Source organism: Hemibagrus wyckioides, linkage group LG09 (assembly GCF_019097595.1).
Source record: "Hemibagrus wyckioides isolate EC202008001 linkage group LG09, SWU_Hwy_1.0, whole genome shotgun sequence".
Lineage (NCBI taxonomy): Eukaryota > Metazoa > Chordata > Actinopteri > Siluriformes > Bagridae > Hemibagrus > Hemibagrus wyckioides.
The window spans coordinates 22,089,297-22,113,506 of NC_080718.1; the positions used below are offsets into that span (position 1 = coordinate 22,089,297).

Genomic DNA, 24,210 nt, shown 5'->3' on the forward strand with positions numbered 1-24,210 from the left:
TTCCTAGAACAGTATAACCCTTCTTCTTGACCCATCCGTTAAAATATGTATTATTTTCTATAACGTCTGTTAAAAGTGTGTTATTAAATTTTTGATGAATTATTAGAAAACACATCACTCATTTGAATTGTTTATTGTGCTGAAAATTTTTTATTTTTTTAAATTGTTTATTGTGCCCTCTTCTATGAAAAAATATAAGATTTTATATACAGATACAGTTCTGCTAGGGATGGTTCTCCCCACACTGCCTTGTCGGAGTCTTTCTAATCTGGCTTCACCATGGATGTTGCTCCTCCTTCTGGCCTTGCCATGGACGTCACTCACCATTCAGGCCTCAGTATGGAAGTTGCCCCTCTCTCTGGTTTCACTATGGATGTCACTCCCAACTTTAGCCTCACCACAGACATCGTTCTCCATACTAGACCCACCATGGACATCAATCCCCCTTCTATCCTTGCCATTGACATTGCCCCCCCATGTGGAAGTTTCTTCCCCCTCTGGCTTCACTATAGATATCACTCATCCTCCTCCTTCTGGCTTCCTGGTGGGAGTTGCCCATACCACACCCCTATTCATTTTGTACTGCCCTGTGGCTTTACCATGGACATTATTCCCACCTCTGACCTCGCCATGGACCTCCCCTACCTCTAGTCAGACTGTCTCTTGGTCCACCATTCCGGGATCTGCTTGTGTCCTTGTAAACCCAAGAAGCTGTGCCTTAGAGGTGGAGGGAGATTAGAGGGCTGTCTGAAGGCAACTTTATCCATCACTTGAATTTTTTGACACGCTTCCTGTTCTGTTGCACACCTCTTATGTGTTTTCCCCTCAGATTGGTCGCCTATATAATGTTGCACTTTAAGTAAAGTTGTTGTTAACCTAGCCTTTCCTTGTCTTGCCTTTGCCAAGTCGTTTGTTATCGTTTTTTTTCTAATAATTAATCATTTAAAAAATAATTTCCCTTACATTATTTGTTTGGTTAGTTTTTTACTTAATATTATTAACACTAAATATTAATACGAACACAAAAACATGTAAGGTTATAAGTAACCTTTCAGGTAAAAAACATCTTACTTTCCTTTGGAATCATGTAAAGTAAAAATGATTATTAGAAATTTACTAACCAAAAATGCAGCTTTCAAAAATAAACAGACCTGGTAACTGGGCTGAAAATAGGTTTCACTGAAAATATAGAGTAGATAATTTATTAAATACAGCTCAAATTTTGGCAAATAAACCCCAGCAAGACCACTTTGTATTTACATGGAAAACAGAGCAGCACTGGAGCATACCGAAGATGTGCAAATAAATTAAAGGAAAAAGCAGGACCTGACTTCATACGGCCTCGATAAACTCTCAAGCATAAGGGCGAGGAAAGTGCCTTACCATGCAAATTTTCTTTTCAGCTGCCTAGATTTCAAACAAATATGCTCACAGAAATGCAAATGCAGAATGCCTAGAAATTCTCAAGCTTTCCCAAAACTGTACTATTCTGTAAAAAGAGGGAGGTTTGCTGAATTTCCCTGTATAATGCTACAACATCAGTTATTTCAACAATCTTGGCATGATGATAAGATATTTGTGTTGCCTGTTAAATAAATCTCACTTTGGTGTTTCTCAGTATAACCTTATTCACTTCAGGAGCTGGTAAGAAGCACAAGATAAAGGTGAAATGGCAGGTCTGTTAATGGGTATAAATTCACCTGGCAGGCAGTTTATAGTGGAACAAGTCATGGAAAGGAAAGTGCTAATCATATTTTACAGGAATCATTTTTATACCGAGCAGATGGGAGGAAAAAAATCGATTAAACAACATGCTGGGAAAAGAAAACAAATAAAATCCACGATTTGATGACTCGAGTAAACAGGTCGCAGATCTTGGCAGGGTGACAGACATCCGATCCAGTTAGTGCTGTGTGATAGCTTGTGAAAACATTTGCTCTGGTCGGATAAGTGCCTTCAGCAGTGATATATGCTGCTGCTAGGTTACAGGCTATTGCTGAGATATTCGAGCTCATTTGCAGAATGTTCCTCTCCATTAGTGACAAGAACGTTAAAGGAAAGCCATTCAGACCAACAAATGCTAAACCTAATACAGAAATAACTGTCTTCATGTAGGTTCTAACTTTGATTCCGTCCAAGTCAAAATAGCTTTGGAAAGTCAGTAGATAGTTATGACCTTTGCTGATGTAATGCTTGGGAACACATTTGTTAGACAAACCCTGGTGACTTGTGTTCATCCTGATCAAAACCTTTCAGCCTTATTTCGGTGCCACTCCTGAAAGAAAAGGAACAGAGTCACAATGGTAACGAGGAATAATAATAATAATCATAATAATAATAATAGTGTGTGTGTGTGTGTGTGTGTGTGTGTGTGTGCCATTAGACACACTGTGGAAAGTGGAGAGAGTTCATTGTGCAGTGGAAACACATTAGCACTTCAGCATTTTAAACACCATCTGTTCACACACACACACACACACACACACACGCACCCATACAGACTCACAAACGTATACACACGTACAGGACAGTCTATATGACATTTGAAGAAAAGCAGCCTAATGAGGTAATGTGAAATGCCAAACTCAGTGTGCACTGGAGTGTGAGAGAGTGAAGATTGAAACAACATCAAATTATTTCTCATAATAATTCACATACTGGGATAAATAAGAGGTTAAACCTTAAGTGTCTGGCACTAGAGGGCGATATTCAAACAACTGTAACTTTCCACTCAATAAGGTAATCCCAGGGTTGCTTTCAGAAACATCCTTATATGGGAGTAGAGAGTCTTTCTCAAATGATTAGTTATTTATTTTTGAAGTGGAAAAATCATAGCCACCTATTTGGTTTATTTCTACTATTTTATTGTTTTAGAAGAACCAGAAGTAATCCCTAATATAAATCCAGTGCTCCCATACTACACTGCCATGGCACACTTAATTCTCACACACAGAGCAGAAATGATCTTAATCATCATTAAATAAGTAACATTTTTGGAAAATATTTTGGAAAAAATCACGATTTGAATAATAAAATAAAAATCGCAACTACCTAAAATACAAGCAACCCACTGTCCCCATGGAGATGGAAGATTATGTAGAATTAAATAACATATAATATATGATATGGTACATGACAAGGCTCATGTCTCTGATGGAGTCTCTTTAAACTATTAATGTTTCTCCAGAGAAGCTGTGTGTGTTGGATATGATGGCCAGTAATAAGAGGGGGCACTGAGTGTGTGTGTGTGTGTGTGTGTGTGCATTAGAGGCCATTAAACACTCTGAAAGTGTAGGGTTCACTGTGCATTGTAGACACTGTATCAGCACTTCAGTGGTTTAAACTCCATCTGTCCCACACACAAATGTACATACATACATACACACACACAGAGAGACAGAGAGAGAGAGAGAGAGAGAGAGAGAGAGAGAGAGAGAGAGAAAAAAAAATTCTATATTTATCTATATCAGGATAAATGAGATGCTGAACCTGGGTGACATTCACAAAACTGTAACTTTCCACTCCAAGAAGGTCATTCCTGACTGTAAAGACTGAAAGTAAAGACTAGTTTTGTTAATAAAGTATTGCTTAAAGAATTTTTGTAAAACGATCAATTATGTACATTTATGACACAATTAATAGAAATCCAAATAACTAACTATATACTGTAATGATTTGCATCACACACATATAGGTAAGTAAGTAATATTTATTAGAGCTTGTGGTATTTATGAATGTTTTAAACTGTGGGTTTTGGACTGGCAGGAATCTATTACTGGGGGGGGCATAATTCCTAAAAAGCAAGTGGCCCACTGTCCCTAATCATCATAACAAATTAAACAATATATGCTAGAGTGTGTGAGGACAAAGAGTGTAAAGACATCAAAGTATTTCTTATAATAATTCACATATTGAGACAAATTGAAGGTTTAGCCTTAAGGTACTAGATATCCAAAAGACTGTAAACTTTCATTCCAATATGGAAAAGCCTGAGATGCATTCAGAAATATCCTTAAATAGAATGAGACCATCTTTTGTTTGTTTTCCCCCCTTCATTCTATTTTTCGATGTGAAAGCATAATGACCCAATTGGCTCACAAATTCTGTTAGAAACCAATCAGAGGAAATCCCTAATGTCTATCCAGTGTTTTACTAGAGTCCACAACGATTACTGGCAGGGCACACCTAATTCACACACGCAAAGCAGGAAGACTTTTTGCCCAGAGACTCAGACTTAAAAATGTGCAGTACACACTGTATTCTTATACCATACACTATATACTTATATTTACTATGTAAGCGGAGTCTGATCAGCTTTGTTTCTGCACACATTTAAAAGACTCAGTCTGATTGAGCATCTGTGGGATGTGCTGGGCTAACTATTCTGATCCATAGATTTAAAAAAATGCTGGAATATCAACAGACATCTTTGTGAATTTAGTTATAATTATCCACTTTTGGCTTAGCAGAATTGCTTATCAAACTGGCATGCAATAAAACCTTTATTTATTTCAGCCGGAAAATAGTGTTGCTGTCTCTCAGCTCCAGGGTCACCAGTTCCATCCTGTGCTCACTTCACTAGCTGTGTGGAGATTTGCATGTTCTCCCTTTGCTCCAGTTTCCTCCCACCTCCCAAAAACATGCCGGTGGGTGAACTGGCCCCAAGGTGTGTATGAGTGTGTGCTTGTGTGTTCAGTATGACATTCAATGGACTGCTGTTCCATCCAGGGTGTTTTCCTGCCCTGTGTCCAGTGTTGCCGGGATAGGATTTCGACTCACCTTAACCTAGACTAGCATTAGATGCTTACTTAACTAAAATTAATAGCTATATTTTTTGCTGCACGCACTGCGTGAGACCCCGTCCCTCCGGTGACGTCATTATTTTAAGTTATGTTTAAAAAAAAAGTGTGTCTGAGCAAGGTTTAAAGCTAATCGTTTTCACAAATGATAGTGATGACAGTGATAAGGAAATAAATCTCAGAGCCCCCATAATATTCACCTATATTCACCCGACATAAAATAAATGTCAAAATAGTCTTTGAAAGCAGACAACAAAATAAACGTGTTAAAAAAAAAACACAATAGCATGTTAATGGTTAGGTTTTCACCAATCTTATTAGTAATAACTTTAATCTTATAATTCTATTACTTTCCATAATTATTCTTGTCGATTTTTCTAAATGTAAACCCGGAAGTGTCGGAGCGCGTGAGTGAGGAGGTGTGCTTTATCTTACACAGACACTGTACTTTACATCACCTACAGGCCGAGGAGAGAAGCGCGCGCGCAACACAGACACACACCCCCCCCCTCTGTGCGTCGTTTCTGCGATTTACGAGAATACATATTAAGCAGTTTGCTTCTCTAAAACACAGCGTGGGATGCGAACAGATATGAATATATATTTAGAAGAAGAAAAAAACTCCATGTAGTCAACACAATTCAGTCGCATTGTTTGCATTTCTACTCGCAAGCCCTTTCAGCAAAATGGAAACACATAGAGGACCAATGAGAGGCCGCGGTATTGGGATGTGACTAGATAAGCGCCGCTGATTGGCTAATCCGTACCACGCGCTAGTGGCTCGTTGTCTACTGCTCAGAGGAAGATTTCGTGTAACAAGTAAGTTTCACAGGAACCGTTTAGCATTATATATATCTAAATAAACGAGGTTATCGATTAGCAAACATTATATTTATTAATATGTGCTGATTTGTTAGGTTTCAGGCTCTGCTACAATGTGCAGCAATGTCTGTATGTTTGATTATTAGAATGGTTTTCAGCAGCGTTAGGACGTAGCTATGATAAATGGCATGTCTTATAAACAAACATTTTTATGGGCAGATATCAAATGTAACCCTGATGCCTTATTCTGGACTCTTCTTTTCAGTGGGCAGAGAAATAAATCCAGTTTTGGATGCGAAAAAGCACGTGTGTGCAAGAAGAGACAAAAGTCACCTGGAAAGCAGATTCATAAATATCATAAAAGGTAAACAGTGCCTTCCTTACATCACTGAAACCTTACTGGACATAGCTGATCATTAATGCATTAAGTGTTTTCAAGCTAAATGTTGTCTTTGCAGGATACGGCGTGTTCGCCACTACACGGATCGAGGAGGGAAGTTTTATAGTGGAGTACAGAGGCGTTCTCCGAGATGCAGCCCAATGCGTCCCTGATGCTTATTCATACTACTTTATATATAACAACACACGCTATTGGTAGGTATATACTGAGTCTATTGTAGTAGGCTATGAACTGGAGAGTAGTTGGCTGCTTTATGTCCTTAAGGCGAGATGTAACAAATTTCTGAACAGTTTAAAAATACTCTAACATGCACCTCCGCCAGATTATTTGTAGAGGGTCTGGACATGGAGCCGTATGGAGGGATGCCAAAGAAAATTCAAAACAAGCCCCCATAAATAAGCCTAAACCTAAATTAAAGGTTTGTGACAAATATTTTAATAAATACTTAGCATATGAATACACTTTACTGTCAAACGTTTTGGGACATCCCTCCAAATCATTGAGTTCAGGAGTTTGGCTTGGCCTCTTAGTTCCAGTGAAAGGAACACTTAATGGCCTGCACAGAGTCCTGACCTCAAACCAATAGAATACATTTGGGATGAATTAGAGCAGAGATATTGTGAGCCTTTCCAAAACTCGGACTTTACATGCACATGAATGTAATATAGAGTTGGCGTGCCTTTTGCAGCTATAACAGCTTCAATTCTTCTGGGAAGGCTTTCCACAAGGTTTCGGAGTGTGTTTATGGGAATTTTTGACCATTCCATTTGAAGCGCGTTTCTGAGGTCAGGCACTGATGCTGGACGAGAAGGCCTGGCTCACAGTCTCTGCTCTAATTCATCCCAAAGGTCAAGGTCAGGACTCTGTGCAGGCCAGTCAAGTTCCTCCACACCAAACTCACTCATCCATGTCTTTATGGACCTTGCTTTGTCCACTAGTGTGCAGTCATGCTGGAAAAGGAAGGGGTCATCCCCAAACTGTTCCCACAAAGTTGGGAGCATGAAATTGAAAAAACAACCCCTGAATTCAATGATTTGGAGGGGTGTCCCAAATCTTTTGGCAAGTCTTTTCTTTTGATAAGTCTCTTTTGGCAAGTCTTATCTTTTGATAAGTCTCTGTATAAGCTGTTAGTATAGAATTAATCACATATTGGAATGAGCGCATTAATATAAACCTTTGCCTTGCAGCCAGAACTATATATCAGTTTATGTATAGGTTGTACGTTATAACTATAAGAATGTGCAGTGTAAAGAGCAGGAGTGTGAAGCACTGCCCTCTGCAGCATGTACACAGTATGCAAAAAACTGTGGAGTGGAGACTGATGAAGCACTTATGTTTCACGTGTTAAGATAAAATGTCCATGCAGGTCAGTCAAGATCCTCCACACCAAATTCACTCATCCATGTCTTTATGGACCTTGCTTTGTGCACTGGTGTGCAGTCATGTTGGAACAGGAAGGGGTCATCCCCAAACTGGTCCCACAAAGTTGGGAGCATGAAATTGTCCAAAATGTCTTGGTATGCTGAAGCATTAAGAGTTCCTTTCACTGGAACTAAGGGGCCAAGCCCAACCCCTGAAAAACAACACCTCAATTCAATGATTTGGAGGGGTGTCCCAAAACTTTTGACAATATAAAGTGTATTTTACTTTGAAAGTATATTTTGAAAGAAAATCTTTTTTTTTTAATTTAAACAAATAGTATTTCAGTGCTCTGACTTCAGCCATGGTTAAAAGTCCTTAAAAAGATTATCACTAAATTTTAAAAGCCATGTCTTTAGGTAACTTCATACAGAATATCTTTAAATAAGAAAGGAGGCGAAATGTTCAGAGTAAGAGTCATACTTGTACAGCTCAAAAGACCTCCTTACAAAGCAGCCTTACAGAAATCTGGATGTAGGTTTGAATCCCTAAATGATAAAGCTAGAGGTGACAGTGATGAAGGAATGAAGGCGATCTCTTTAAGGCAACATGAGGAAGAATCCTTGACATGCAAAGTCAAAAGGGGACCATACTGGTTATGATGCAGGGTTTTTTTTGGCAGTGTGTGAGAGGATTTTTGTTTGGGTTGGTATTTCATTTGAATGTGAAGAATAAAACAAAAAGAAAAAAAAAAAGCTCTGCAGCAGTTCCTAACCACCAATCTAATATGTGAAGTGTACCTACCTCTCTTGTGGTGCTGATGTGAGAAGCCAGGGAAGATTTTACCATTACTCTAACATCATTGCCATCTACTGTGTTGGGGATGGATTGCTTGAATGCTCACAGAACTGAATTTTTTTTAAAGAGCTGTATATGGTATATGTATCTATACCCTATTAGGTTTTTTGTTTTTAATGGCAAAATATTTAAATAACTTAATTTTGAAAAGTAATTTGTCACATTTTAGTTATAACTATTATACTAATCACCAAATTATTTACATTGAAACATGCTGTCTATACTCCAGTCAGTAAATGCATGTAGTTATCATTAACATATAACCTGGTGGTATTCTACAGTGAGTATAAAAATGGACAGACATCAGTGTACTTCTTTTTCCACTTGTAGGAGATAATATTTGCACTGTGCTCGCAGAAATGTACAAAATGATACACAGAGATAGTTCTCAGAGGGGAAGTGAACTATTTGACCAGACACTGTTGGCTCATCCTCAAGCTCTGTATGAATTGGATCATGTGTGTTAGGAGTAATAAAACTTGATATTGTGCAGGAGGAAACTTTATCAGCTTTATCAGATTGGGCTACACTTGCCTGAAATTGTGTGTGTGTGTGTGTGTGCATGATGCTCACATTTATCACGAGTGTGGTTTATTTCTGTATTCACAGTATCGATGCTTCAGTGGACGATGGATCTCTCGGGCGGCTCGTTAACGACGACATCAATCCCAACGCGAAGGTGAAGGTCATCTCCATCAATCGCATCCCGCATTTGTGTTTGTTTGCTCTACGGGACATTCAGCCCGGAGAGGAGATCACTTACGACTATGGGGGTTATGACCTGCCCTGGCGCAGAGGCACGGTAAGTGAAGTCTAATCAGGTTTTATTGTATAAACAGTATTGTGTATATTTTAAATACATCGAGACTGAAGTGAAGACAATTTACGCACAAATTGTGAATGGTGCAGATGGTATGGTTTGCTACAAAGAAACCACATGAGGACATGATCAGCATCAGTATAAACAAGAACAGGAAACAACATGGCCAAGATATACAACCTTTGCTTATTTTCTGCATGAAATGCATAGATAACTAAAAGGGATCATTTGCTGTTGAATTATGTTTAAACCACAGTGCTGATTAAATCTCTAATCAGAATGGTCAGCAGCTTGGATGTAGTAGGTTGTAATCCTAATCAGAGGTTAGTATTAATGTTCTAATAGCTACTACTCATAGCTAAACTCATTTAAGGGGACATGCTACGTAGCAGCATAATAATAAAATGAAAAATACAGCTGATATAAAACGTCCACACACCCCTGTTCAAATGGCAGGTCCTCAGTGTGGAATCACAAGGTATAAAAAATTAAGTAAAAATCAATTATAAACGTTCTGGGGGAAAATAAGTGCTGTGTACACCGACCAGGCAAAACATTATGACCACCTGCCAAATATTCTGTTGGTCCCCCTTTTGCAGCCAAAACCAGTCTTGACCCATCATGCACTGTGTATTCTGACACCTTTCTATCAGAACCAGCATTAACTTCTTCAGCAATATGAGAAACAGTAGCTCATCTGTTGGATAGGACCACACGGGCCAGCCTTCACTCCCCAAATGCATCAATGACCCTGTCGCCGGTTCACCACTGTACCTTCCTTGGACTCATGATCTCATGTTCAAAAGTAATTATCAAAACCTTCAGCTGTCTGCCAGTTAAAGAGCAAATAAATTTCACCTTTCAGCATGACACGACCTCAAAACTACACGAACACTTCATATTTGTAGCTACTTGATTTATTTTTCTAAAAATCCTGTCCTGACCTCAATTTTTCAAGTATTCTCTTTCAAGTCTGTTTGCCTTCCTAGGTAGATTTCAAGAACCTGATCTTTAAAGCTTTGAAGAAAAAGTTTGTGTGTTTTATTTACACATTTTCTACATTTACAGTGGCTGTGTATGGAGAACTCTTCTCAGTTTGACAATAACGAAGAGGTAAATTTTTTTTCCTCCCTATGTGAATTTGGCATTAACTATATAATCATATGTTAAGTGGCAACTTAATTCTTGATCTTAAGCAGGCACGTGAGGAGCTGCCATCAGAATCAGACACTACAGAACAAATAAGAATCAGAAATGTTTTGTTCAATTCAGGCTTCGGGTGGAAAGGGGGTTTCTTATCGTTCTAGCCTTACGCTGTGATAATAAGACAAGAAAGGTATAGCAGAGGAAGCAATGATGTTGATAGACATAATATAAAAGTACATTTTGTTCTACCTGCTGATAAATAAATCTGTCAGACATTAGGTCAGCACGAGCAGGAACCATGTACAGAAGAGATAACACCGTCACAGACAGTAAACAAGGTAAGGTAATTTTGATTTTCCTTCAAAATTTCTTCACATCCTGATTGTTTACTAATTTAGTTCTGGAGCTATGACACAACATCGTTAATAAAAAGGGAACTGGGGCCGTAAATACCTAATAGCTATCCTAACATGATATTTGGTGAGGAGTTTCTAAAAAGAAACCAAAAAACTATGCTGTATATTTATGCAGCTCATTAAGTTTAACCCCTCCACAAAAAGTCTGCAAGTCACGGGCCTAGAGTTTGATGATGAAATGTGTTCACTCCTTGCTTTAGATTTAAAGATCTTATTCGAGTCTAGCATCTTTATTTTCATTTGGCATGTTTAACAGTGGGTTTAACAGCATGGTGGCTTAGTGGTTAGCACTGTTGCGTCACCACAAGAAGGTCCTGGGTTCGATTCCCGGGTTCGAACAGGCAGGGACCATTCTGTGTGGAGTTTGCATGTTCTCCCCATGCCTGTATGGGTTTCCTCAAACAGTTCAAAAGCATGTACATTAGGTTGATTGGTTATTCCAAAAATACCCATAGGAGTGTGTGTGAGTGTGTGGTTGTCTATCTATATGTGTGGCCCAGTGATGGACTGGTGACCTGTCCAGGGTGTACCCCTGCCTTTCGCTCAATGTGTGCTGGGATAGGTGACCCTAATTAGGAATAAAGCGTGTATAGACAATGGATGGATGGATGTTTAACAGTAGAGTTATGTGTCAGGTTTGTGCTGAACTTTATTTTGCTTGTGATATTGCTCAATAATTTTTGTTTTTTGTATTTCTGTATTATTTCCTATAGTTTATTCAAATGCTATCTATATTTACAGAAATGAATGAGGAAAGGTGTATTGTCATTGTCTTATTTGCACTTGTAATTCACCTCATGGGCAGCAGTGGGCACTAAAGTTACAGGACATCCCTTTAATATGTTCATACTTTTTACCTGCTATGATTTATAGGAGTGTGAAGAAGTGCCAGTGCGAGCTGATAAAGCTACACAGACAACAGATCTAGTAAGATGTTTCAATTTCTGGATATAATTTTTTGTCACTTTTTTACACTAAGTAATGGATGTAATGCATTACTGATGGTATTTACTGATGGTCCCTTGTGTGCAGAACACATCTCTAGAAGATATGATCTGGAACTATATTCCATATCAGTGTCTGACATCGGAACATCAGGTTTGATTTCCTGTCTGTACATGATTCAGTCAAGATAGAAGAAAGCTCAATATGGCTTTAAAGGACAGTCTGTACAAATGGACTTGTCTTGGTGTTTAATTATATTTCAAACCTGTCGATTTATTGCAGAAACTCTGTGAAACTCAACTGCTCCAGATCCAGTTAACACCGCTAACCCTGCAGGTAGCTGTTAAGACTTTTATCTATCAAGCTTATTTATATTTCTGAATTAACACAGCGTGCATCCCCAATTAGTTTAATCCTAGAGAGCTTCTCTGGGACATCCTAGTTGGTTTATACTTAGACCAGTGGCGTCAAAATATGGTTTAATCCCTGACCAGTTCACTCAGTAAAAACATATTTATATGTACAAGCTTTAAACCAGCTGGACTATATTATAATTACATTATAAATCCAACTTTTCTCCATGTAGTAGACACAATACAGCATCTAAAGCTGCTCTTGTCTTTAATTTAGACACGATCTCTCAAAGGAAATAAGCTACAAACTGAAATTCAGCCCCTATTTCATGCTGCTTTTCCTGCATTTTCTGAACTGTAGTGTATTGTAAAGGTTTATTTTATGTTATTTTATAGCAGATTGCAGAACAACAGCAGACTTCAATGGATGTTGAACCATGTGTGAAAGAACAGTCTTGTCCAGTGTCAAGAGAACAGGTAGAGAACTGACTATAATCATCTAAGGAGATTTTTGTATTCTTAAACAAGGACTTCTGTCATTTTGGTGTATCTGTATACGCCTTTTGGTGTGTACCCTTGAAACGTTCCTTAAAATTGACTATAAAATAGGTTAAGTAGAATAAAACACTTTACGGCATGACGTTATGGGAATATAATTAACAGAGATGAAGTATGATGCAGCTCAGAGCAAAGTGACATTACTGTCGCCTTCCTGACGTTTTATGTCTCTTATAATGGATATGCAAAATGCTGATAATTACAGTTTTAGATTTTTATCTTATCTTAGTTATATTTAAAGGTGTGGAATGTCCATGACACGTTACTTACTGTTGTCACTTACATTATCAAAATATTACATCACTTATAATAAACAAAATTAAGCTTGTCATATTACAGAGAAACAGCAAAACACTCTATCTTGAAGAGTTAAAATAAAACGTTAACAGCTTTAAATGCATTGACAATGGATACTCCTTCCAAAAAAGTTTCCTGACAGAAAACGTCCATATATAAGCCTCTACCATACAAGTCTCTGTATAAGCGGTTTGTAGAGAATTAATTACGTATTAGAATGAGCGCAATAATATAAACCTTTGCCTTGCAGCCAGAACTATAAATTAGTTTATGTATAGGTTGTTGTACACTATAACTCTTTTTTCCCATTAGTTGTGTACATTTTATCTTAACACGTGAAACCATAAGTGCTTCATCAATCTCCACTCCACATTTTTTTGCATACTGTGTACATGCTGCAGAGGGCAGTGCTTCACACTTCTGCTCCTTACACTGCACATTCTTATAGTTATAACGTACAAACTATACATAAACTGATTTATACAGAGACTTGTATGGTGGAGGCATACACTATATTGCCAAAAGTTTTGGGACACCCCTCCAAATCATTGAATTCAGGGGGTTGGGCTTGGCCCCTTAGTTCCAGTGAAAGGAACTCTTAATGCTTCAGTATACCAAAACATTTTGGACAATTTCATGCTCCCAACTTTGTGGGAACAGTTTGGGGATGATCCCTTCCTGTTCCAACATGACCGCGCACCAGTGCACAAAGCAAGGTCCATAAAGGCATGGATGAGTGAGTTTGGTGTGGAGGAACTTCGCAGAGTCCTGACCTCAACCTGATAGAACATCTTTGGGATGAATTAGAGCGGAGACTGCGAGACAGACCTTCCTAAACATGCTCTTCTAGAGTTGATTTAAATATGTAGTGCAGGGAAACTCCACATACGGAAGTACAGAAAATCCTAATTAACTGTATGAAATGTGCAACAATATGATTTTTCATGTTTCTCAAATTATTTTACAGCTACCTTGTGACAATGAGGGGCAAAATCAACCTCTGTGTAGTGAAGACTCCCCTGCTGTGAATCAACAGGTGAGATACCCGTATGCACAGCATTCGCTGATGGAGGCGGCTTTTTAAAAAATCTATTCATGAAACATTGTAGTAAATGACAGCTTTATCATCTATCAGTTTATAGTTGTAGACTTATTTATGTAAGAAGTGACATTCAAAGAATTCTCAAACACTAAATACATTTGTGTAGCTTGGAAGCATGGTGCCCCTTTTCCAAATCATTTCTAACCTGGTTTATTTTCATTGTAGCCTGTGAGTGATGCAGAGATGACATCTAGTAATGAAGAAGAGCCTGAATCTCAGCTAGCAAATCAGGTTTGACCTAAACCAAAAAAAAAGATTCTTTGATTGCTGCAGAAATGATCAGTATATTAAAACAAATACACTAGCTATGAGATGTTCCTGTATGAAAGAAGTCCTGTGCTGTTGTGTTGCAGATGACCGATGAGGTGAGAGCGATGGAGTGTAATGAAGATGCAGAACAGGTTACTATTCACTTAAATCATCTACCTGCTGTGTCATGCCATAAACCATGTGGAATATATAGGGTGTTTTTTTTCCCATTTAACAGCAGACCTTGGAACAGAAACAGACTAGTCTGCAACAAGTTGAACAATGTGAGGAAGAGCAGTCTTCCAGTTCACTGTCAGCTGCACAGGTATACATGTCAGTATACAATGATCAGGCATAACATTATGACCACTGACAAGTGACGAGAATAACACTGATTATCTCCTCATCATGGCACCTGTTAGTGGGTGGGATATATTAGGCAGCAAGTGAACATTTTGTCATCAAAGTTGATGTGTTAGGGCCAAATTGTGATGGCTAGACGACTGGGTCAGAGCATCTCCAAAACTGTAGCTCTTGTGGAGTATTCCCAGTCTGCAGTGGTCAGTATCTATCAAAAGTATGATTTAAGTCCTGTAAGTTGCAAGATGGGGCCAGATACCACAGCACACCTTCAGGGATCTAGTGGAATCCATGCCTCGATGGGTCAGCAAAAGGGGGACCAATGCAATATTAGGCAGGTGGTCATAATGTTATGCTTGATCAGTGTATTCACATTGGAAATATTTTTTTGTCTGCGCATCCTTTGCTTGTAGTAATGACTTGTTTTCTTTTTCTCCTACAGAGCACGTGTGATGAAAAGCAACTCGAGTGTCAGGATCAACCATGTCAAATACAGGAAGCACAACAGGTATTAGTGATTATCTGTAAAGAACTGGACATAAAATTTTTTTTTTAAAGATGGAGACTAAGTAGGTGTGGGCAGTGAAGTCCAAAGTAAGTAGGTGTGGGCAGTGAAGCCCAAAACCACTGTTCAGCCACAAGGGAGCATACATGAACAGTGTAACTCAGGGAAATCTTTCCCATGTAGATGCAGGCTGGTGAAGAGACGCAGCAGCAGTGTAATAATGATTCATCTCAGACTCAGAGTGCTACACAGGTATGACTTTTGATGCCTAACTTCTTTAGTGTATAGAGAGACTCATAGACCTGATGTGTTTATATTCAATATCTTAAGCACACACTAAGCCTCATTTGGGTGTAATATTTAAAAAAGAAAACACATGAAGGCATACTGTTTCTAGGAATGAGTTACCACTCAACGTTCCACTTATGCTTTTTAACCATTTATAGTATGTTGTTTATTGTCATGGAATGTCATTGAGAGGAAGTTAAACCCTGTTATCACTTATGCAGTAGGAAGCACAGTCTTTCCCTCACCTTCCACCTTTCTTGAAGTTAACAAGACCCAAAAAAACCCCCATGCATTTTGTTACCAACGAACTGAACAGAGCAAGAAGAGAGCCGTGCTGATGTAGAAAACATTCTGACCAATCAGATTTGAGATTGTGCCCTGGTATAAGATGTAATGTTTTTAATTAAATGACACATAATTTACCAGCATTCCTTTTATTTATTCAGTCAGCCGAAGCTGATTCAAACCTTAGCAGCGAGGAAAGTAACGATGACACGGTCTCATCCGATGAAGAATTCATACCTGTCTCCGAAACAGAATCGGACGATGATTCCGACATAGAGAAGCCGAAAAAGAAGGCTAAGACTACAGACGCCTCGAAGGAAACGGAGGAACCGGCAACACCACCAGTTCAGAATCATTCAGTCATTAAGGCTACAAAGCTTAACTTCTGTTTGGTTTGCGGAAAGGCCTGCGTAAAAATATCAAGGCATTTAAAAGTACACATAAAAGACAACGTGGAGATCGCAACTGCTTTTAAGCTACGGAAGAATTCAAAACAGAGGTCACACATGCTCGAGGTGCTAAGGAACAAAGGGAATTACCAACACAACAGCTCTGTTGTGCTGGAAGGTGTCGGACTGCTGAAAACGAAACGAAAGCCGAAAGCCGATATTGACACACAAAAGTTTGAATACTGCATGTATTGTAAAGGGCTGTTTGTGCGTAAAACACTCTGGATGCATGTGAGACGCTGCGCATCAAACCCTGAAAGAGACATGCCGAAGACTTCAAGATCTGTTTTGGGTTTGGCAGCTTTCGCACAATGCACGCATCTAAAACACGTTTCAGAGGATGTAAAGAAAATGCTTTGTGATATGCATCAGGACGAAGTTGCACAGGTCGTCAGAAATGACGAGTACGTACTGAAACTGGCACAAGATTTCTATGACAAAAAGGGCAATAGTAAGGAAAGACACGCATTTGTTAGACAGACCATTAGATGCATTGGAAAGTTTTTGGTCCTTTTGCGGAATAAATATGAGATAAGGAACCTAGCAGAGGCTATAAAACCCTCCAGCTTTACAACGGTTATTCAAGCAGTCAAAGAAATTGCCGAATTTAATGAGGAAACACAACGCTATGCAATACCAGGCCTTGCACGCAGAATCGGATTGGTTTTGAGGAAATATTGCATCTTGAGCGCACAGAAAGCGTTCGCCATCGGAGACAAAATACTAATACGGGCAACTAGCACATTTATGGACCTTTTTAACAATGCACATTTTGCTTTAGTTAATAAAAGATGCCTCAACATACAGCCCAAGTTTTTTTTACTGCCGTTCGTCAACAACGTGAGAATATTTCACTGCTATCTGGAAAAGGCTTCGCAGTGTGCAATGAAGGCGCTGAGGGAAACGCCGTCTGCCCAGACTTACGCCGACCTTTGCAAAGTGACCCTGGCACAAATCCTGATGTTTAATCGCCGACAAGGAGAAGTCTCGCAGATGACCATTAAAAGATTCCAGGAGAGAGACCAAGTGCAGGCTCCTGAAATCTCCGAGGTACTAACGGAACTGGAAAAAGTGTGTTGTGAACAGTACTGTAAAATCCTGGTCCATCAGAAAGTAGGAGTGCTAGTGCCAGTCATTTTAACCTCTGACATGATCGACGCACTTTTGCTCCTAACCGAAAAGAGAGAGCAATGCGGTGTCCCCAATAGCAACATATTTGTGTTTGGGCAACCCAGAAATAACAAGTGCTACAGAGGAGAAAACGCCTTACGGATCTGTGCCAACGAGTGCGATGAGATAAATCCTGATAATCTGACATCCACCAAATTCAGCGCACACATTTCTACACTCACCCAGTTCCTTACCTTGAAGAACCATGAGCTAAAGAAGCTGGCCAAGTTCATCGGCCATGATATAAGCCTGCGGAAAGAATACTACAGGCAAAGTGAAGCCGTACCTCGCTTGGCCAAAATCTGCAAACTTATTTTGGCCATAGAGAAGGGGAGTGCAGCTGAGGTGATCGGACAGTCTCTAGACGACATTGAATTACCAGGTATGTACCTTTTCTTAGTAATTACTCTGAATCTATAATAATCCAATTTAATTGAGATGAATAATTATTTTCTTGGATTGTTACGAGTCCATTCCACCAAACGTCTGCAAATAAGTGCCATTAAAATGCGTTTTTTTTTTTCAGAGGAGATCAGGGAGAGTGACAGTGAAGATGAATATTTTGAGGAAGACTATGGTAAGTTTTTTTTTTTTTTTTTTTTTTTTTCCCCCTCAGTACAGAGAAAACAGCTGCACATGGGGAATATGTCTTTTGTTATCCAAAAGCAATGTTTTTATGTGCCACCATATTAAAAAGCAACTGAAAACAGACTGTGTTGTAAATTGGTAAGCTGAAGTTAAGACTTCTCATGTTTTTCTTATGAATGTTTAGCCATATATTATGTAATCTGATGGAATAATAGATCATCTATTTTTAACCCATTGCAGAATGCAATATATTTTACTAATATGTTTTTGCTTCCTGTTTAAAAAGCATTTCTTGAAAATCGGGCCACAAGACGTGAACTCGCATTACAGCTTCTGTGCAAATCAAAAAATCAACAAAAAAACTGTAGTGCATCTGCACTAAATCGTAGGAGACGGGATAATAAATCTACATCTAAGAAAAATGAATCTGCATCTAAGGAAAATGAATCTACATCCAAGGATAATGAATCTACATCTAAAAGAAATGAATCTTCATCTAAGGATAACGAATCTACATCTAAGGATATTGCATCTACATCTAAGGATATCGCATCTACATCTAAGGATAATGAATCTACATCTAAGGATAATGAATCTACATCTAAGGATAATGAATCTACATCTAAGGATATTGCATCTACATCTAAGGAACAGGATACACAATCTACTGAAGATCCCAAAGGTATGTCTGTAGGAGGTGCTGCATTGCTATGACCACCAGCGAGTATTAAACACTCAGTTTTGATTCTTAATTTTATATCCAGGTATATAAACACTTAAAGGCAACACAGAGCAAGGAGTATGACAACTCCAGTACATAAAACAAGTACATAAATAACATAATAGGACAGAATTGTATGGGGAAGGAATGGGCCGATATTTAACAGAAGGCTACACACTAATATCCACTGTGTTTATAGAAGACTTCTAGAAATGTTGTCATTTATTTCTAATCTGATTGTTTTCCACTGATTTGTAAATTGTTTATGCATATTTGTGATTTTGGTCTTCGAACATCTATGGATGCGTCACTGAATGTTATGTTTTAACTGTTTTGTTTTGTTGTTGTTGTTTTTTTTTTAGCAAAGAAACCTGCTCAGGAGCAGGCCGAGGAGCAAGTCAAGACAGTCAAGAAACGTGTACAGTGGACCCGAGAAGAGAGGATGGCAATCATGAAGCATTTCAAAAAACAAATTTACCATGGAAGACTGGCTACAGTATACGAAGCTCGACGCTGCAAATTGCTGGAGCAACCGGTTCTGGATGGTAGGACTATACAGAAAATCAGAGACTTTGTAAGAAACTGTGGGAAAAGTTTAAAGAGGAAAATGGCCTCTAAAAATAGTTCGAAGATGAATTTAGAAGAATATTTAGATTCCCAACTGGAAAATCCAAACAGCCCAACAACAGATACCTCAACATCTAGTCAACTATCATCTCAAACGGCAAACCCTCTCAGCTCTATCGTAACCCCATCTCCAGCGACTGACTTAATCAAGCCGATTATTCTTTTCTCTCAAAATGCAAACGTCACAACTACTACCACATTACCCCCTCAAGTAACACTCTCTACAACCCCTAATGTAGCACATCCTCAAGCAAATATAATATATGTTAAAGTAAAAAACCCCCATTCAGCAAACCAGACCACTGCTACGCTACCACTTCCATTAGCAAATCAAACCATATTACCTGCAAAGGTGATACTACCTCAAACAGTAAACCCAAGCAAAATACTTCAAGTAGCAGACTTGACCAACTCCAGCATTTTAATACCACAAGTGCCAAACCAGAGAGGTTTAAGTAAACCACCTCCTCAGGCAGCACCCCTCATATGTTCAGGTGTACTAGTCCCTCAAGCAGCAAACCCAGCCACCTATGTACTAACTCCACCAGCAGCAAAACCAGAAAGTTCTAACCGGCTTCCTCCTCAGATATCAATTCTAAAATGTGTAAGTGTACCTCTGCCCCAAGGTGCACATCCAAACAAAAGTTGACACCACAAGCATTTCTAACTCCAACTTCTTAAACAACTCTAACAACACCCCAAAAATTTTCTAAAGGCAGCACAGCTCATTTGATAAACTCCAGTAGACCAAAGCCTCACAAGTTCAACAATAATTTCCCAGACAGCTAATATAGAGAGCTATAACGGATTTTTATTTTCTCAAACAACTTTACCCACTTCCATAACAAAGAGCATATCCAACCGACTCTAGTGTATTACCACACAAACCCAAGATATTATCCCAGATAAACTATCAACACTCCCAGAGAACATGGGTTCAAGGCTTAAGTAGTAAGCCTACTGTGTGCTGTCTATATATTCACCTTAAGGCACATCACTGACTTGAGAACCATCTTCCTTCGGTAGATTCTCCTTCGCCTCTAAGTTCCATTTTATGCTTTTCGCCTTCTATTTGCCTTGTTCTGTTCCTCAAGGTTTCAAAGACGCCTTTCTTCTTAACTACTCACCTAGTATCCACTCAAGGGGAAGGGACAATTAATTCCACCTCAATTAATTTTACCTTCTCAAACATCTTTATTCACATCCTTTCAATCGACAAAACTCACAGATCAAGTATATTAAAACCTTTACTTACTCTGAGCTTTGGTATTAGTATCACTATACAGTTGGATTATCAATTGAAAGGAATTATCTCATTTTAAGGAAGATATCTTGTCCTTCTATGTGTCATGGCAGGTCATGGGACTGTAAATAAACTGTATAATAAAACCTGTTGTAAATATTAAACAGTCTTTTTCATTGCAGTTCCACTTTGGTCAGTAAGGAAACGAAATACCTGTTCTGGTGAGCAGATTTTGTCTGGCCTTGATGAAGGCCAATATATCTGCATCAGTCTGTTGGTCTCCAGTCAGTGGGATAGATGTTGAAGAAGGGCCAGTAGAGGACAAGGCTCTGAAAAGCATACACATGGACATGGTAAAATGGCAATATATGCCTTACTGTAAATAGTAACAAACATGGTCTACAAAGATGTAGCACCACTTGATTTTGCCAATCGGGGATTATGATTTTTATTTTCTGTAAAAGAGAAATTCCACTGAAAATGTCTTAGAAGTTTTTTTTTTTTTTTTCCTGGCATAGAAATGACTGATTATATCTGTTCAGAACCTTTTAAGTATACTAAGAACCGTCTATAACCTTCTAACAGTTAGCACAGAGAGCATTCAGAGGGCATTCCTGATGATTTTGTTTGATCAGGTATTACTTTTCCCTCTAGAATTAAAGCCATTTGTATGACTTGGACATATTCGTTCTTACCAAAGCAATATTCCACATTCTTTACTGCGATCTTGGCAGCAAAGTAATCTCTTGCTGCTGAGAAACAGACTAACAGTAGTAAAAAGAAATCATGTGTCCTTTTGTCATGGAATAGCATTTGGAAAGTTTCAAAAATGTCCATACGTGTCTTGTGTGCGGTCTCTCATTTGTTTACCTGAGGTCTTTTGTAGGTGGACTAGGCTGCAGTCTTTGTGCTCTGTCTTGGTTATCGATGTGGCGATCGTGCAATGAACTGGACATTTGAAACAAAAGTGTACAATAAGCATTATCAGACATTTTTTTTTCCCCTACCAGAATTTATACTGGAGCACAGCCTGTTTTAAATACAAATAGCAAACTCATCAACTTTGTTTAATACAGATCAAAAGAGAACACAATCTCGGTTTCTATATGATCTTACTCGTATAGAAATGAATAACTATTTGGACAGTGACAAAAGTGTTATTTTAGCTCTTTTACCATAATATATTTGAGTCAGAAGTTTTTCAATTCAGTTCAGTTTTATTTAGCGCTTTTAACAATGGACATTGTCTCAAAGCAGCTTTATAGAAATACAAAAAAATCATAAAATAAAAATGACAAAGTATAAATTTTACATTTATATTTATTCACAATGTGCAAACCAGTGGCAACTGTTGTAAGGAAAAACTCCCTGAGATGAGCTGAGGAAGAAACCTTGAGAGAAACCAGACTCAAAAGGGAAGCCACCCTCATCTAGGTGACACCAGAGAGTGTGATTATAAATAATATCCTTTCTACAACTGAATATAGTGAAGTGGATTTGTGTAACCAGGAGCTTTTGAGCAATAGCTAAGTAAGAGTATTAGCATGATATCTGCATTCATTGTTGATTTAACACTAATTCCTTCCCACTGAAGCCGTCAAATGTTCAATGATGGAAACCCGAGCGTAAAGCTGACCACAGTCACAGCAGTTCAAAGCCACCACCATGGTCTCCAAGTGGTACTCTGCACTGCAGTCCCATGTATCTCCATGTAGTCCATGTGGGGTCATCCTCAGCAGCAGGTATTTCCATCCAAATCAAGTTAACTCTGTACAGTACTTTATAAATGTGAACTACAGGTATTTAGACAATTGGCTGCTCAACTGTTCCATGACCAGATGTGTGTTATTTACTCACTATTTCACTTACAAATAAGCAAACAAAAGGTCTAGAGTTGAATTTACATTTGGAATCTGCCACTGTTAACTCTTAATATGATGTCCAAAGAGCTGTTATTGCAGTGAAGCCAACTTTAGGCTGAGAAATCAAAACAAAACCATCAGAGAGATGGCAGACACATTAGGTGTGGACAAATCAGCCATTTTGGTATGTTTTCCAGTAAGTTCAGAAACTACAGAGAAGACCTGGATGACCACAGAACACAACTGTGGTAGATGACAGAAGAATTCTTTCCCTGTTGGCCAGATTAAGAAAAGTGTGGCAAAGTCAACAATCAAGAGAAGACTTCATCAGAGTAAATCCAGATGGTTTACCACAAGATGTAAACCACTGGTAAGTCTCAAAACTAGAAGGAACAGGTTAGAGTTAGCCAGTACAGTAAAGCTAGTATAGTTTGGAACAACATCCTATTTACAGATGAGAGAAGAATATGGAGAAAGGAAGGAACTACTTATGATCTGAAGTATATCACTGCATCTCATGTCTTGAGCTGTACGTATAGTTGCCAGTGGAACTGGTTCTCTTGTATTTATTGATGATGTGACTGCTGACAAAAGAAGCTGAAGTGTCCTCTACAGGCCTATATTATCTGCTCTGATTCAGCCAAATGCTTTCAAACTCACTGCACAGTGTTTCATAGTGCAGATGGACAATGACCCGAAGCATACTTCAAAAGTGTCTTCGAAAAGGCAGAGAAATGGAATGAGTTTCACTCACTGAAGCCAAAAAGCCCCAAGAACAAAAAACAAATAGGAACTGATGACAGCTGCAGTAAAGGCCTGACAGATCATCACCAGGGAAGACACAGTGTCTGGGGATGCCTCTGGGGTCTGACTTTTGCAACCAAGTATTAAAAATAATAATATAATTCTTGATTCTATTAGCTTATGCAATTACTCTCGGTCCCTTAGCTCTTGCTGTAATTGTAGATGGAAATCATATTCATCATTTGATGTCCAATTATTTATGGACCTAAAAAGAACAACCTAATGTGGGGGGAAAAAAACCATTAAATAGAAAGAATGTTTATTTTAATTGATTAAATTATTGAAATCCTTTGTACAAAAAGGTCAGGTTTTTATCCGTTCCACTGAAGCACACATTCAGACGACACATCCATGGATTTGATCCAACACGGATCATCAGGTTTTACTAACATGTGGAGTCCTTTCTAGCTTGAAAGCAGGCTGTCATTTAAGCAAATGGAGGATGTGCCAAAGAAATCACTAAGAAAATTCTAGGATTTGTGCACTTATTTTTATGATTCTCCATTTTTACATTAGTTAATGCTGATAAAAAAGGTTTAATTTAGAAATATTTTATAATATTAAATTAGGAATGAAAAACTGAAGCATTTCTGCAAACAACCTAAACAGATTTTTACATAAAATTAAATATTCCAAGCAGATGAATTTCTCAATTGTGTTAACTGATAAAAACATGTATTCTTTCCAAATTGATAACTATATGTTAATTTGTATTGTGCTCAACAATGGACATGATTACAAAGCAGCTTCACAGAAATATTTAAATTAAGGATATACATTTTAAATATATATAGAATGGAATCCATGTCTCACCTGGATGATGGAGGTGAAGGAGAGCTGTCCTGGCTTCGCCCTGCTCCTGTACTCTCTGAGCACTGACTCTGCTGCAAAATTACACAGTGATAGGATTAAAATATAACAGAGTACCCTTAGCACCTGATGACATGAAACAAAAAATGAGAGAGAGAGAGAGAGAAAGAGAGAGAACATTAAAATCAGCCTTGCTTCAGAAACGATGCCTTTTCAGCCGGTCTGCTGTTACTTCAAAGCAGCCCTTGGAAGCTTGTCAGCATTTTGGTAAAATAAAACAATTATGTGTTTTAGTATTAAAGTTGTAGTTTCCTGTTCCTAAGAAGAAGAAAGCATTCTCCAAATTATACACTACACCAACGCTGATGTTTCCA

General features: G+C 38.4%; 2 protein-coding genes across 7 annotated transcripts in view; one reads left to right on the plus strand and one right to left on the minus strand.

Moving 5' to 3' along the window:
- Positions 1–1,110: 1,110 nt before the first annotated feature.
- Positions 1,111–24,210, minus strand: part of kif6 (kinesin family member 6) — a 101,903-nt gene continuing 78,803 nt past the window's right edge. The window contains exons 19-22 of the mRNA XM_058398870.1: positions 23,840–23,910; positions 21,231–21,308; positions 20,574–20,689; positions 1,111–2,275 (exon numbers count right to left, since the gene is read on the minus strand). Of these exons, the coding sequence (XP_058254853.1) occupies positions 2,259–2,275; positions 20,574–20,689; positions 21,231–21,308; positions 23,840–23,910 (282 nt within the window). The 3' untranslated portion in view covers positions 1,111–2,258. The remainder of the gene's footprint in view (positions 2,276–20,573; positions 20,690–21,230; positions 21,309–23,839; positions 23,911–24,210) is intronic.
- LOC131359209 (uncharacterized) lies at positions 5,269–20,519 on the plus strand. Of its 6 annotated transcripts, XM_058398866.1 has the most exons (20): positions 5,269–5,618; positions 5,887–5,985; positions 6,080–6,215; positions 8,848–9,040; positions 10,127–10,171; positions 10,477–10,542; positions 11,494–11,547; positions 11,653–11,718; positions 11,848–11,901; positions 12,315–12,395; positions 13,741–13,809; positions 14,041–14,106; positions 14,229–14,276; positions 14,363–14,449; positions 14,927–14,992; positions 15,173–15,241; positions 15,724–17,563; positions 17,708–17,758; positions 18,056–18,451; positions 18,853–20,518. In XM_058398866.1, coding segments are annotated over exons 1-20 (4,401 nt in total). In that variant the 5' UTR covers positions 5,269–5,617; the 3' UTR covers positions 19,767–20,518. The 6 variants fall into 6 exon arrangements, with proteins under 6 accessions (XP_058254849.1, XP_058254847.1, XP_058254848.1 ...); XM_058398864.1 differs by lacking the exon at positions 5,269–5,618 and having other exon boundaries at positions 5,717–5,985; positions 14,366–14,449; positions 18,853–20,519; XM_058398865.1 differs by lacking the exon at positions 5,269–5,618 and having other exon boundaries at positions 5,717–5,985; positions 12,318–12,395; positions 18,853–20,519.

What these genes read in the sequence shown, in the direction of transcription:
- LOC131359209 (XM_058398863.1), top strand. Translation starts at nt 5,805, where the DNA reads ATGGCATGTCTTATAAACAAACATTTTTATGGGCAGATATCAAATGTA. An exon ending in AATCTCAGCTAGCAAATCAG is followed by an intron (nt 14,107 to 14,228) that starts GTTTGACCTAAA and finishes GTTGTGTTGCAG; the next exon opens with ATGACCGATGAGGTGAGAGC. An exon ending in ATCTACTGAAGATCCCAAAG is followed by an intron (nt 18,452 to 18,852) that starts GTATGTCTGTAG and finishes TTTTTTTTTTAG; the next exon opens with CAAAGAAACCTGCTCAGGAG.